The sequence below is a fragment of the Camelina sativa genome, chromosome 6 (assembly GCF_000633955.1).
Source record: "Camelina sativa cultivar DH55 chromosome 6, Cs, whole genome shotgun sequence".
Classification (NCBI taxonomy): Eukaryota; Viridiplantae; Streptophyta; class Magnoliopsida; order Brassicales; family Brassicaceae; genus Camelina; species Camelina sativa.
Window position 1 is genome coordinate 20326908 of NC_025690.1, and position 13358 is coordinate 20340265.

At 35.0% G+C, this 13358-nt stretch overlaps 4 protein-coding genes across 5 annotated transcripts; 2 read left to right on the forward strand and 2 right to left on the reverse strand.

Moving 5' to 3' along the window:
- LOC104792527 (protein SODIUM POTASSIUM ROOT DEFECTIVE 2-like) lies at positions 71-1576 on the forward strand. Of its 2 annotated transcripts, none has more exons than XM_010518706.2 (3): positions 71-822; positions 903-1002; positions 1281-1576. In XM_010518706.2, exons 1-3 carry the CDS (start codon positions 271-273, stop codon positions 1439-1441), a joined length of 813 nt encoding a protein of 270 aa, XP_010517008.1. In that variant the 5' UTR covers positions 71-270; the 3' UTR covers positions 1442-1576. The 2 variants fall into 2 exon arrangements, with proteins under 2 accessions (XP_010517008.1, XP_010517009.1); XM_010518707.2 differs by having other exon boundaries at positions 78-822; positions 924-1002.
- Positions 5708-6475, forward strand: LOC104699281 (F-box/LRR-repeat protein At2g43260-like). The gene has a single exon (XM_010414608.2). It carries the CDS (start codon positions 5708-5710, stop codon positions 6473-6475), a length of 768 nt encoding a protein of 255 aa, XP_010412910.1.
- LOC104792528 (protein SLOW GREEN 1, chloroplastic-like) lies at positions 6982-8372 on the reverse strand. Its single transcript, XM_010518708.2, has one exon. It carries the CDS (start codon positions 8283-8285, stop codon positions 7272-7274), a length of 1014 nt encoding a protein of 337 aa, XP_010517010.1. The 5' UTR covers positions 8286-8372; the 3' UTR covers positions 6982-7271.
- Positions 8830-10340, reverse strand: LOC104792529 (mitochondrial import inner membrane translocase subunit TIM17-2-like). Its single transcript, XM_010518710.1, has 2 exons — positions 10214-10340; positions 8830-9910 (listed from the first exon to the last, which is right to left on the reverse strand). Exon 2 carries the CDS (start codon positions 9862-9864, stop codon positions 9148-9150), a length of 717 nt encoding a protein of 238 aa, XP_010517012.1. The 5' UTR covers positions 9865-9910; positions 10214-10340; the 3' UTR covers positions 8830-9147.

Here is a 13358-nt window from a genome sequence, read left to right on the forward strand (position 1 = left end):
GGATTTATTTTGAAGTCAACAAATAGTTAGTGTTTTATTCCTCCAATCCAATAGTTAGTGTTTTATTCCTCCAAACACAGACTTCGTGATCAAAATCAATGAAAACATAGACTTTGGGATTTTAATATCATTTTCTTTGTCTTTGTTCCGACCCACTTCTCTCTCTATATACGAGTACTAACATCTTCAATCATATACATATTACCACTCTCATCATCAAGATTTGTTCACATACTGTCACTTCTTGAGCTCTCTTTAATTCTCCATATAATGAAGGGACGTATGTTCTGTGCTTCGCAAGCATCGACAGCCATATGTTCAAGCATGGACCACGTTCAGAAACAAACCACCACCGTCGACGATGAACGAACAAGCGGCCGAGCTATAGACCGTCACAATCCTATCATTAAAGATCCCCGGAGATCATTCGCCGACGACTTCATAAAACTACCTCCTTCCGGCGCCGAAGACGGAGAGATCAGTAACAAAAAGCTAGAGATCTATAAAGGCAGGAGGAGCTTCACTGGACGGAGAAGTACCGGCGGTGGCGGCGGAGCAGCTGCGTTGCTGAAGCTCATCACCAGTGATATCAGCCTAGCGAGGAAGAGTTTCAGCTGTGTTGCGAGATCTGCATGTGACTTAATCAACAACCCTGTGGGTTCTACGAGGTTTCTTTTGGGATCCGACCCGGATTCTATTTCCGGGGGTTCTGCGGTTCAGGATCCGGTTAAGACGGTTGAAGCTGTAGTAGCTCCTGCTGACGAAAACAAAACTTTGACGGAGGAGAAGAAGACTACTTGTGATACTGGTGATTCAGACCAGGTAAGTTGTTTTGTTGTTACGTTAAAATAATATGAGTGGCATAAATGCAAATAAATGGTGACAAGTGTGATGATGATTAGAGTTGCATTTATGTGAAGCAGCAGCTCGTTGTTCTCAAAGTGTCTCTCCACTGCAGAGGCTGTGAAGGCAAAGTAAGGAAACACTTGGCCAGAATGCAAGGTGATTAAATGCCATTCTTAAATTCCTCTTTTGGCTTAAGTATCGGTTAAATTTCAAAAGGTTCCGGTTTAGATAATATATGAACAATATACAAAAATATATTATTGGCCCGGATTTGGAGTATGAAACCAGAGAACTAGATTTGATTCCAAATTACTCTTTTTGGCTCACTTTGATTTGGTTATATTTGTCTATAAGAGCTGGTCTGGTCTATTAATTTAAAAATCGGTTTTGGTCTAAAGATGGTTTTATAACTAATGAATTTGATATCTTTGTAGGTGTAACATCCTTCAACATTGATTTTGCTGCAAAGAAAGTGACTGTGATCGGAAATATCACTCCCTTGGAAATATTGGATAGCATATCAAAGGTCAAAAATGCCCAATTTTGGACAACTCCTACAATCCCAAAGCCAAACGTGAACATTCAAAATCCCTAATTTACTTTTACTCTTTTTCTTTTTTTTGAATGCGACAATTTACTTCTGCTGAGCATGTTTGTAAAATAATTGGTAAAATTTCAAAACCTTACTGCCATATAAAAGCCCCCCTTGGTAGGTTTCATTTTGATACTATATTACTATCCAATCACCTCGTCCTAAGATTCTTAAACTTGTCATTGTTACATGCATGTTTGCATTTTCCACATATGGAAAGCCCCCCTTCAGACTTAATATAACTTGTAGAATAGTAACTTTCTAAAACAAACAGACTTTTCGTTTAATATTAAATCTGATATAGTGCTATGAGTTCGTCTGTCAATATTCTTTTATTTCTTCAATCTCTTTCCTTACCTATCACTATCATCTTTTCAAGTTCTGCTACTGCCTTTGTACCTCTACTTGGTTTTACGTATCTTATATTAACTTGAAAAAAAACCTCTGTATCCATGGATTTTTCCTGTCTATCTTATGCCTCGGGTAAGATTTTATTAATCAGAGCAAACATGTACAAATCAAGAGATTTTTTACCCCCAAAAAATAGAAAAACGTACAAATCAAGAGCTTAAAAAAGCTCCTCTTCAAACACACCTGAGCTTTACAATTTTGAACCTATAACTCTCTCAGTAATTCACTATTATGTTAAAAAAAAAATGAGTCCAATGAGCTCCAGAACGATTACACACCAATAGAAAAGTAACAAGTTCTTATCGGCCTATGTTTTTTTTTCACAACTAACGAAACAGCTTCTCTTAAACACCCTTCTTAACCTCCTACAAAATGGACAATTAATAATTCATCATTAATCACATTAGTATAAAATAAAAAGCAATAAATGACAAAAAGCATTACTCACAGTGGTTTGACGACGTTCATAAGATTGTTTCATAGCATTATCATATGAAATTAGTTCTTCTTGAGAAAAGCCTACTTTTTATAAAATCATGTCCTATATACTTCCAACAGCCAAGCACAGGACAACTTAATCTGACTTCACCAGCAGTTACTTCAGAATTGATGTATACTTGAAAAAAAAAAAAAAAATTTAATATCATTTAAAGAGAGTCACAAAACAATTATTTAAAAAACACTTTTAATTTTGTGGGATACCTAAGATGCATCTATTGCATAGGTAGTGTCCACATCCTATGTTTTGACATACTTCTTTATTCCAACATCTAGGACAACTAGCCTGAAAATAATAACCTAGTTTAACTATGGGTTCTCAACAAGTATCTGAAAATAAAAAACCAAAACTGTATAACACATACCACAGCAAAGTCATGTTTAGGGTTGTTAACAATGTTCCTTGAGACTCTTTCATACTCATCAGAAAGCAAGAAGTTTGAATTGAACTTTTGTTCATTCCTAGGCAAAATATAATTCATAATCAGTGATTAAGAAGAAATTTAGTATAATAAGAATAGTGGGAATATATACCAGCCATAACAAAGAAGTAGAGTTGTTGCTTTGTCTCTACTAATTCTTATCCGTGACACAAGCTTCGAAATTGTAGCATAGGGCTCAGGCTCTGAATGTGTCTCAAGCTCTTGCTCGTGTGTAGTATCCATATTAAACCCTTGTGAGATTAATTCGCTTGAATATGGATACTCTGTTTAATCAAACACTTCCACAGCCTGAGAAACAGAGGATTGAATGAATCAAAACCAAACCCAGCCCAAGATCTCGAGTAAAGAAACAATTTGAATTTAGAGAAAACGAATTGATTAAACTTGCCTTCACTTTATCCGAACTGATTAGAAACTATCCACAAAATGCAGAAACTATATTTCGTTTTCTCTCTAACTTCTCTCAGTTCATCTCTCTGTTTCAATGCATAAAGAATCTATCAATCAAAAAAGAAACTAAGATGAAGCTTTGGGTCTATAATTATAAAACCCTTTAACAATGAAAACAACAAAAGGAACCCAGAAACGATCTATCTTGAGTCTCCTCTTTTCTCTTAACGTACCTCTCAGTTTCTTCTTTCTCTGTTTCAATATGCGTAAGGAATCGATCAAAGAAGGAAGAAGACGCAGAAGCTTTGGGTCTTGAATCAGAGAAAACAAATGCAGAAACGTACGGTTTGAGTTCTCCTCTTCAATTTCTCTTTACGCACCTCTCAGCTTCTTCTTTCTCTGTTTCGATATGCGTAAGGAATCGATTAAAGAAGGAAGAAGACGCAGAAGCTTTGGGTCTTGAATCAGAGAAAACAAATGCAGAAACGGTTTGAGTTCTCTTCTTTAATATCTCTTTACGTACCTCTCTCTCAACTTCTTTCTCTGTTTTAATGTATGAAGAATCGACTATAGAAAGGCAAAAGACGAAACGTTTGGGTCTTTAAACCCTTGAAAAAGATTAGATAAGCCATCCGATTCAAGCTGCATGTCTCGCCTAAATAGAAAAAATAATTAAAAATATGATTTATTTTTGGTGTAAAATCAAAATCTTTGATGAGATATACGTGGTCAACGCATTGTGGGAAAGGCATTATCAACTTTTGTAACTTCAATTTAAATATTTTATTTCGCATATACTATACTACGGTGATGGTCATGGTCATGGTCATGGTGTGTTCTAACTTCTAAAGTTCTGTTTTCGTAATTCGTATTATTGTCGAGATTAAAAATCATCATTTGATACATCTTACTATCATATTTAAGAAAATCCTCGCTGAGGGTCTAAATTCTTCGGAAGTAGAGATATAAATTCTTCGGGGGTTTGGTATTCTTCTTTAACTGTTCACTATTATGGTCTTCGTTATCAGAACTTCAAGCTTTTCATTAATCCACCATTATGCACACAAACCTGCAAGCTCTCTTCAGCCTTTTTCTTATGGTCCTATCAAATACTCTAAAATTAATAATTGTATAAATATATATATATATATATATATAAACAATATAGTTAGTGAAATTTGACTTTTGAAGTTTTGCTTTCCTTGAATTAATGTTAATTTTTCTTATAATTGATTTTAGTATATTTATTGTTTTAAAAAGTTTTGTGGTTTACTTATAAGTTGTAAGTTGTAACTGGTTATTATTATTTTTAAGTACCTTTAATTAAATTAGACACATCTTTCTAAAAATTTATCGAACAAGTTAATAATATATCTTAATTATGATGTTATTAATTTATAGAGGTTTTATTTACATAATTCAAGAGTAATACTGAGAATTCTAGATAATCAAGAATAAAAAAGTGAATTCAAGAAGGATCTTGCTGACTAGGATTTGATAGAGCAAATCTCTAAAATTATTATCATTGTTTATTTTATATTTTGACCATATCATTTTTGTTTCTTGTTAAAATTAATATTATTTTTAGAGATTTAACTTTATCCAAATAAAATTTAAACATGTTCAAAAATTAGAAAAGGTGTGCATGGTTATTTTCTATAACACTAGATTATTATTTATCTTTTTTTTTTTTTGGAACATACATTGTACATAGAATGCTTATAAAGTAATTATAGTATTAATATTATTAAAAAAAAAGCACAACACCAAAAAATGTGTAATACAATAAAAATAACTAACGAAAACTGGAATTTAAGAATTATATATTGTTGAAAGGTTTTAGATATGTTCGAATAAATTTATATAACTATTAATTTATGATATTAATAGATTATATATAAATTTACGGGATCGGAATAGAGTTTCTCAGACAGAAGTCAGAAAAAGAACAAATGCATGCAAGCAACAAAGATGGTGGAAGAAGAAAAAAACACTAAGTTGATCTTCTTAGTTCCCGATTTATTAGAAGAAATATTCCTCAGACTGCCCTCGAAATCAGTCCTCAAGTTTAAAACCGTCTCAAAACAATGGAGATCAATCCTGGAATCGAATATGTTCGTTGAAAGGCGTATGAATGTTAAAAAGACCCGGAGAATCATCCGTCAGGCCCGGCTCGACGAAGTGATCGTCTATTTACACTTCCGCGACGCAATACCCTTGATGACTTGCGACGCACGGCCCTTGATGACTTGCGACGCACGGCCCTTGATGACTTGCGACGGTTTGGTCTGCATTGCTGAACCAGAGTCTATCATCGTTTTGAAACCCTCGACCGGACAACTCCTGCGGCTCCCATCCGCCCCAGATCCAGTGTCCTCTCGATTTATAAATGGTTAGTACGTAATCCTACTTTTTTAAAAAATTTTTTTTTTGTGTGGCAATAATTAATGGTGTCGAGACAAGGTAGAAACTAGTGTTGTTACTTCTTTCAGGAGAAGAGGTAGATTTCATTCGGGGAAACTGGGTCATGGGATTTGGTAGAGACAAAGTTACGGGGAGCTTTAAAGTAATCAAAATGTGCATTTGCCCTATGGAGGGAGGATGCGATGTTCTTGATGTTGAAAGTGGTGAATGGACGAACCTGAGGCTTTATCCTTATGTGGTCGGAGTGTCAAGAAAATCCGTGTGTGTGTCTGGTTCCATCTATTGGTTGTCCTGTGCATCGTATAAAATTGGAGGGGGTTCCAAAATCCTAGCCTTGGATCTTCACACACAAGAGTCCCATTTCGTCTCTGTTCCGGATAAGTGGGTCTCACGATATACACATATGGCCAACCTTGAGGACCGTCTGACCATAGCCACTACGCGTGCTGCTACCACACTAGAGATATGTAGCATGGATGCAAACCAAGAAATATGGAGCAAGACTTACTCCATAGCTCTAGCTGCTCTAGATGATTTAAACCTAGGACACTCAAGGTGCTTAATGTCGTTCACGCCTCTGGCTGTTTCCAAGCAGGGGAATCTTCTCTTCTATAACAATGACCAGTGGTTGTTCATATATTACCCAGAGACACATGAGATTCGTTGTCTCTCCTCCGATACATCTGTTGTATCTTCTTACGTCGAGAATTTGGTCCCTCTTCGGTCTGAGTTTGGACATCAGCCGCCTGATCCAGATTCTAATAAAATCAGCACGTCTAGCTGCAGTTTTCTTACCAAGCATCCGGACCCAAGAACTTCTGTTTACCACTCTAACTATAGTTTAAAGTTGTCTAACATTTGCTTATGGTAGTCTCTACTATATATTTTTATTGTTGTTGGAAATAGACCCTTCTCCCAAGTTGGGACAAATTCTTTTAAGTAGATATATGTTTGGCGAGGTACACACTAATCTTTACGAAATGCAGCAAGTGGCTGGAAGAGAGGAGAAACAAGGCTCTTAAACTACAGAAAAGAGAGGCTAATTTCTCCTATTTTTCATACCAGACCATACCAAGCAAAATAAGAAACTTCCAAACAAGAAGACAAGAGATAGCAACTTGTTACCATTGAAAGAACAAGTACGCAAGGTCGCCAGCAATGCCTAATTATTCCAAACCAAAATTAAAACCCATGAGAGCAATCTTTCATCAAGAAGACATATGTAAACATACAGCAGCTCCTTCATAATCTTCTAAACCAAAAACCACAAGCTCTTTTTTTTCCCTACGAATTCAAACCTCATGGTAGGAGGAAATGATGAAGATAAGCAAAGTTTCTCAGCAATTCTCACAGGAACACGTTGTAAGCTAATAGATATAATCCACAAAAAAAGAAACAAATTCTTTTTACCAAACTCCTGGAGTGTCAATTACACTCGTGATGAGTGTAATACACATCTCAACAACAACAACAAAAACTGCAGGAGGTTCAAGATTCCAATATTGAGTATTCAACAGATGCTACAACAACACACGATCTTGATATCAAATTCATTCTCAAACTACCTACTACAAACCATCTAATAAAACCATAAGCAGCAGAACAAAACCAACAAAAATCACATTACCCATTTGTGTAAGACAACAATCATCAGAGTTCCAAATTCTTTAACTCTTTGATCCAGCCATCTCTCTCTGTGCCTTCTCCGCATAGAGCTTCGTAGCAACCATATTATCCATAAAATACTCTCTGTAAGGATGATTCTTCGGTACAAGTCTCCTAAACTTCTCAAACTTTTTCTCAGCCTCATCTTCCTTCTTCAACACCGTGTATATAATCCCTTGACATAGATACGGCCTGAAATCTCTCGGCTCTTCCTTCACTAACTCCTCATACAGCTTCAACGCCTCGTAATGCTTCCCTTCAACAACTCGAATCTGCGCCACTAGTAACTTAAAATCCCTCAAATCCTTAAGATTCTTCTCTTTCTTGCACCTCACCATTGCTTCCTCAATTCTCTTCTCCACAGCACTCAACTCAGCACCGGAATCTGAATAAGCCATAACTAAGCCGTGGTAAGCCTCGACACGAAGCGGTTCCTTAGCTATAATCTCTTCGAATCCATTTTTAGCAGACTCTAAATCACCACTGTGACTAAAGATGTTAGCTTTAAGAATCGGCCACTCTTTCTCCTCTGGTTCGAGTTCAAGCAACCTATCGATCAACTCTATTGCTTCTGTAAGCTTCTGAGATTTGATCTTTATCTCCACCAAACCTCGTAGGCATTTCACGTCTTCAGGGTGAGAAACGAGATACTCTTCGATCGATCTCTCTATATCTTGGTAAGAGTAATGCTCCCCGTTACTCTGTTTCTGAGATTCTACAGACGGCGTCGCTGTGACGGGAGCCGCAATCGCCGGCGAAGGTTTGAGCTGGAGATTCACAAGGAACAAAGCTGCTGCGGTAGTGACGGTGACGCAGGTGGATTTAAGGAATGAGAGACTAGGGTTTTGAGATTTGGATGAGGAAGCTTTGATGGAAGCGTATTTATAGGACGGAGTTGATCTGGGTAAGGATCTGAAAGAGATGGAGGAAGGGTTTTTCGGGAAAGATGAAGAGAAGTGAGTGATAGAGAGGTGATTTGGTTGCTGATGAATCTGTAACTTCCCTAGAGACTCCATGATTGCAGAGAGAAAGAGAGAGAGAGAGAGAGAGAGAGTTATTTATGTTCCCTAAAAACCCTACAGTGAGATTTGAGGAAGACGAAGATCAAAAGCAGCCTTCGAGTTCGAATATACTAAAAGATACGACGCCGTTTATGATAAACAGTTTGGGCCTTTGTAGGGCTGGAACTAGAAGATTAAACGTATTTTTCACGAATTAAATGTTAATTAATCCCTCTCCTTAATCCCTCCTCCTTAATCCTTATTTGTTTAGTGACCAAAAATTCATCTTTGACAAGTGTGTTTGCTAAGTAGGTTTGGTTTTGTGATTGATAAATTTTGTGATGCAAAATCTCAAACATACTCAAGGGTATATGATTGTAGTTAGAATCGTTCATCTTCTTTTTCAATTTGAAGATTCTGCAAGCCACTTTGCCAGTTCTATCAAGAACTTTGCTTGGTCTACATAATTGCAGTGTTTTGAGTAGTTGGGTGGAGAACACTTTTAAATGACTCTATGATCGAGATGACTCTTAAATCTTGGACAAGGGGATTCCATTGAAGCTCTCAAGGGATTCATGTTCATTACTCAAAACACATTCCCACCAGGGCATATTATGAGAATCTAAAACTACATTATTTAAGAACCAACAATATCTGTATGATGGTTTCACAAGGATAAATATTCCTAAATTGAGTACATAAACTCATTAAAACATAACCATTAGCGAAAGGATAGAGGACATAGTATGCTGATTCTTCCATGAACAAGAAGAATTCAGCAGAGCACGATATTAGACAAAAAAAAAAGAAGACAAAATGGAACTTGATTGTTGAGGCAGAAGGCAAACCATTGGATGACAGAGAGATGTCCACAAGCTTACTTGTACTCAAATGATGGCACCGGAGGAGCATCAAAACTCTCTAACACCTCTGTTTTACTTCCGCTGCCTGGTTGCACCTCCTCGTTTTTCTTACCAAAAAGCCCTCCAAACCATGATGATGATGATGACGAAGCTGTACTCTGGTTTTGACTCTCTGACATCTGCTGTGCTTGATTCTGCATCTGCCCCATTTGCATTCCAGGCATTCCTTGCATTCTAGGCACTCCTTGCATTCCAGGCACTCCTTGCATTCCGGGCATGCCAGGGACAGGCTCCTCCATCATCATATGCTGAGGCTGAGAGAGTAGCTTGTTCAACATGATCCCGGCTCCTTCAATCAAAGCAAGCAAAACACCTCCAAAAACAGCTGATCTAGAAGCAGCGCCCAACCCTTGTCGCATGGAAAGGAACCCTCCAGTTGCAGCACCAGCAATGATGGAGTTCCAGGGATCCTCCTTCTGCCTTAAGTAGACCATGGAGCAATCAAATGTGGAGAACAAACCTCCCCAAACAGCAAAACTGCCCCCAGTACGAGGAGCATTCATGCTCACGGATTGTGTTCCTCCAACAAAACGACTACCTTTGGGAGAGTTGTAAGACCCTTTAATGAAATGAAAAGCAGATCCTCCAACAGCTCCCATACCAAAAGCACCACCGATATCATCAAGGATACGGTCAGGGCAAGGCTCTCGAGATGTCTCTGGTGTTCCCATTAATTTATCTCCTCAATAAATTCCTCAGGCTATGATCGTATCGAACCTGCAAGTAAGTGAATCAAAATGAAGACTGATAAGAAATTTCATCATTTCATCACGAAATTAGGGTTACTCTTAAGTCACTACGATCAAGAAATTAGATCCCTAAATAATTCCGATTAGATAAATACTGAGTATCTATCTACAATTGAACGAAGACGATTAGGGTTTATCAAAGCTCGGTACTTTACGATCGACAAAAACCCCTTTGGGGAAAAAGGTGGAGACTTTGTGATTTAGAAATGAATCCACCGGAAATGAGAAAGCACTGATGTTGATATAAGAGTGAAGATCGAAAGAAGCATACCTGAGAGAGAGACTACGAGGAATCAATCGGCGGATGAGCGACGAGTAGTTTTGAGAGGGGAGAGAGAGAAATGAGAAAATAAAGGAGGCGCGACGAAGTGAGAGGAAGAGAAAGAAGACACGGCGCGTGAAGGTTCTTTTATTAGGGTTGTTTGGTTTGGTAGAAAACAAAAATTATTTGTTTGCTTTTTTTTTTTTTTTTTTACTCAAAAAACAGTAACATACATAGTGAAGTGATGCTCGGTTATGTAAAAAACCTAGAGAGTAAAAGGATCATATAGATTTATAGTAAACCTAGAGAGTAAAAGATCAATTCTAATATAATAATAATAAATTTCATATAATTGTTAAATATAGCCGCAAAACTTACCTCCAACAATATCTTCAAAACATAGAGAGATATAGAGGTGGTTAACCCATTAGCAAATCTTGTACTAAAATTAATCTTTTTTAAAAATTAATTTTATTTGGTTTTGTAAGTTTTCAAAATGGAAGATATCAAAATCAATATTTTGGTATGTTGTAAAAATGATTTTTTTATAAAGAAATGAATACATCAACATCTTCATCTTTGTTATTCATGGATTTTTCATTGGCTTTGAATTAGTGAATTCTCATTTTAACTGTATATAAATATGTCATTGTCTTATTTTCTTTTTGAATAATAAAGATTTAATATCTTTGTAGAAACTAACCCCTTTTCTAAATCACAATTAACATGTCCAAATCTTTCTTTTTCATATTCTAAACTAACCGCTATTGCTCAGTCCACTAACACTTAATCTATTGTTACTGATTTATTTACTTTATCATTCTCTTAAGAGATGTTAACTATTGAAATATACATTAAAAAATACATATCAAAAAAATCTGATGGTAAAACATTAATTATTTTTTTAAGAGCTTGTTACATATTACAAAGATTTGTTTTTGGGTTTAGCTTAATCAATTACAGCTCTGTTTTGTTTTGGTTACTTTTTGAATAAAAATTAATATGTCTTGTTTCTGGGATATTGCTGGACTATCACCAACTGATAGATGCTCACTTATACATTCATGATAAGGTGAGGGTACTTTTCCGATTATCGGCCAGAGGAAAAGTTCGCTTATAGGTTTTTAAAAAACTACAATGGTCTAAAGATTTTTCTTAAAGATGATGGTTTAATAAGAGAGAAAGACGGTAAATCCGTTTTGAAAAATGGTAAATGAGATTAGAGCAGTTTGGCATTGACAAAGTGAATGTTAGTTTGCTCTATTGTTTTTTTTTTGTTAAGTTGACTAGTTAATACTTCAAGTAATTTTTGTAGATCTAAAATCAGTTACAACAATTTCAGGGTAGAAAGGTCTTCAAAATTTTCGAATTCAAGGTTGAGGGAAAAAATGTTGATGAGATGGAAATCATTCGTTTGTTGAAGAGATCGAGATTGAAGTCACTCATGCCTACACAACCTGTTATATGAGTCAATATTAATAATTCCTTTAAAATATTTATTTGGCATATTTAGATTTGATTTATGATTTCTTCCTTTTTTTTCTTTTTCTGAATAGGTATATATATATATATATATATATATATTGGTAAGTTTTCAAAATGGAAGAAACCAATATCTTCGTATGTTATAAAAATGTTTTTAAAAAAAGAAATGAATACAAGATTTAATATCTTTATAGAAACTAACCGCTTTTCAAAAATACAATTAACAACATGTCTAAATCTTTTTTTTTCCTAAACTAACCGTTGTTGCTCAGCCCACTAATACTTAATTTATTGTTGCGGATTTATTTACTTTATCATTCTCTTAAAGAAATGTTAACTATTGAAATATACATAAAAATACATATGAGAAAAATTAATCTCTTAAAACAATAAGTTATGAAATTCACAAATATGATGATTTGAGTTTGTATCAAAAATGTAATGATAGTAATATCTTAAATGTAATAAATATAGAATATAATATGAACATATTGGTTTCATAAAAATATTGATTAAAAATGAAAAATAATGCAAATTTCAATTTACAAACAAATGTTCAACTTTTTAGTAAAGGCCTACTGGGAAACTTATTTTTGACATGTGCACTAATATGATTGGAAACTAAGAGAGATCACATGAAACTTAATTTCTTTGTGCTTTGGTATGAACATTATGTTTGTCTTCAAATCATATATGAGGTTTAGGAGATTTTGTACCTATTAAATTCTATTGCATTCTCTTGAATTCCATCATATTCTATTAAAATTTAGATATAATAATACAAACATTAGAATTATTATTGATTTTTTTTTGTTTTTGTTTTGACAGCACAGATATTAGAATAGAATTCTATATAGATGATAAATACATTAAATTATCATTAATCCATTTTCACAACTTGAATATCTATATCTATTCTACATATGTAATTGAATACTCTAAAATTCAATTACAAATTCTTTTGAGTTTTTATTTCTTTTCTTTTTTTGTTTCTTTGTGCTTTGGTATGAACATTATGTTTGTCTTCTGTCAAATAGGTAACTATCAGTTTTGATTTATCCATCTCCATTCTTTCAAAACAAAAGTGTAGTTAAATACTGAGACCAAAAAAAAAAACTTCATATTTTTTTTTTTTTAATTATTTTTTGGTTTGTTACTTTTTGAAATTCGAATTTGGAATCCAAACATTTCTTCTCTGCTTTACATTACACACAGTCACACACACACACACACACACTCCGAGCCCGATCTAAGAATCCCCAACGGTTACTTACCCTAACTTTTTTTTGAAATTTCTCTCAAACTTGAAACAAAGTTTCTCTCTCGATCTCCAAGATCCCTACATCTTTCTTTATCTGTAAGTGAATCAATTTCTTTTTTTTTTTTTGGTTCGTAGTTCGCGAAGAAAAATTGAATTATATTGAGAATTCGAATCTCTGGGATTCTGAATCAAAGCTTTTTCTCAATTGATTAAGGAATCAATTTGAATTTCTTTATGTTTTTTTTTTTTTTTTGGATTCAACAGAAATCGAAAGATCAATTCAGTTGAGGAAGGATGTCGTTTACGCCAGAGGCTACAAGGAAAAGTGGAGTAGGAGGAGTGATTCCATCACCAGCACCGTTTCTAACTCCTCGTCTTGAGAGAAGACGACCTGATTCTTTCTCTACC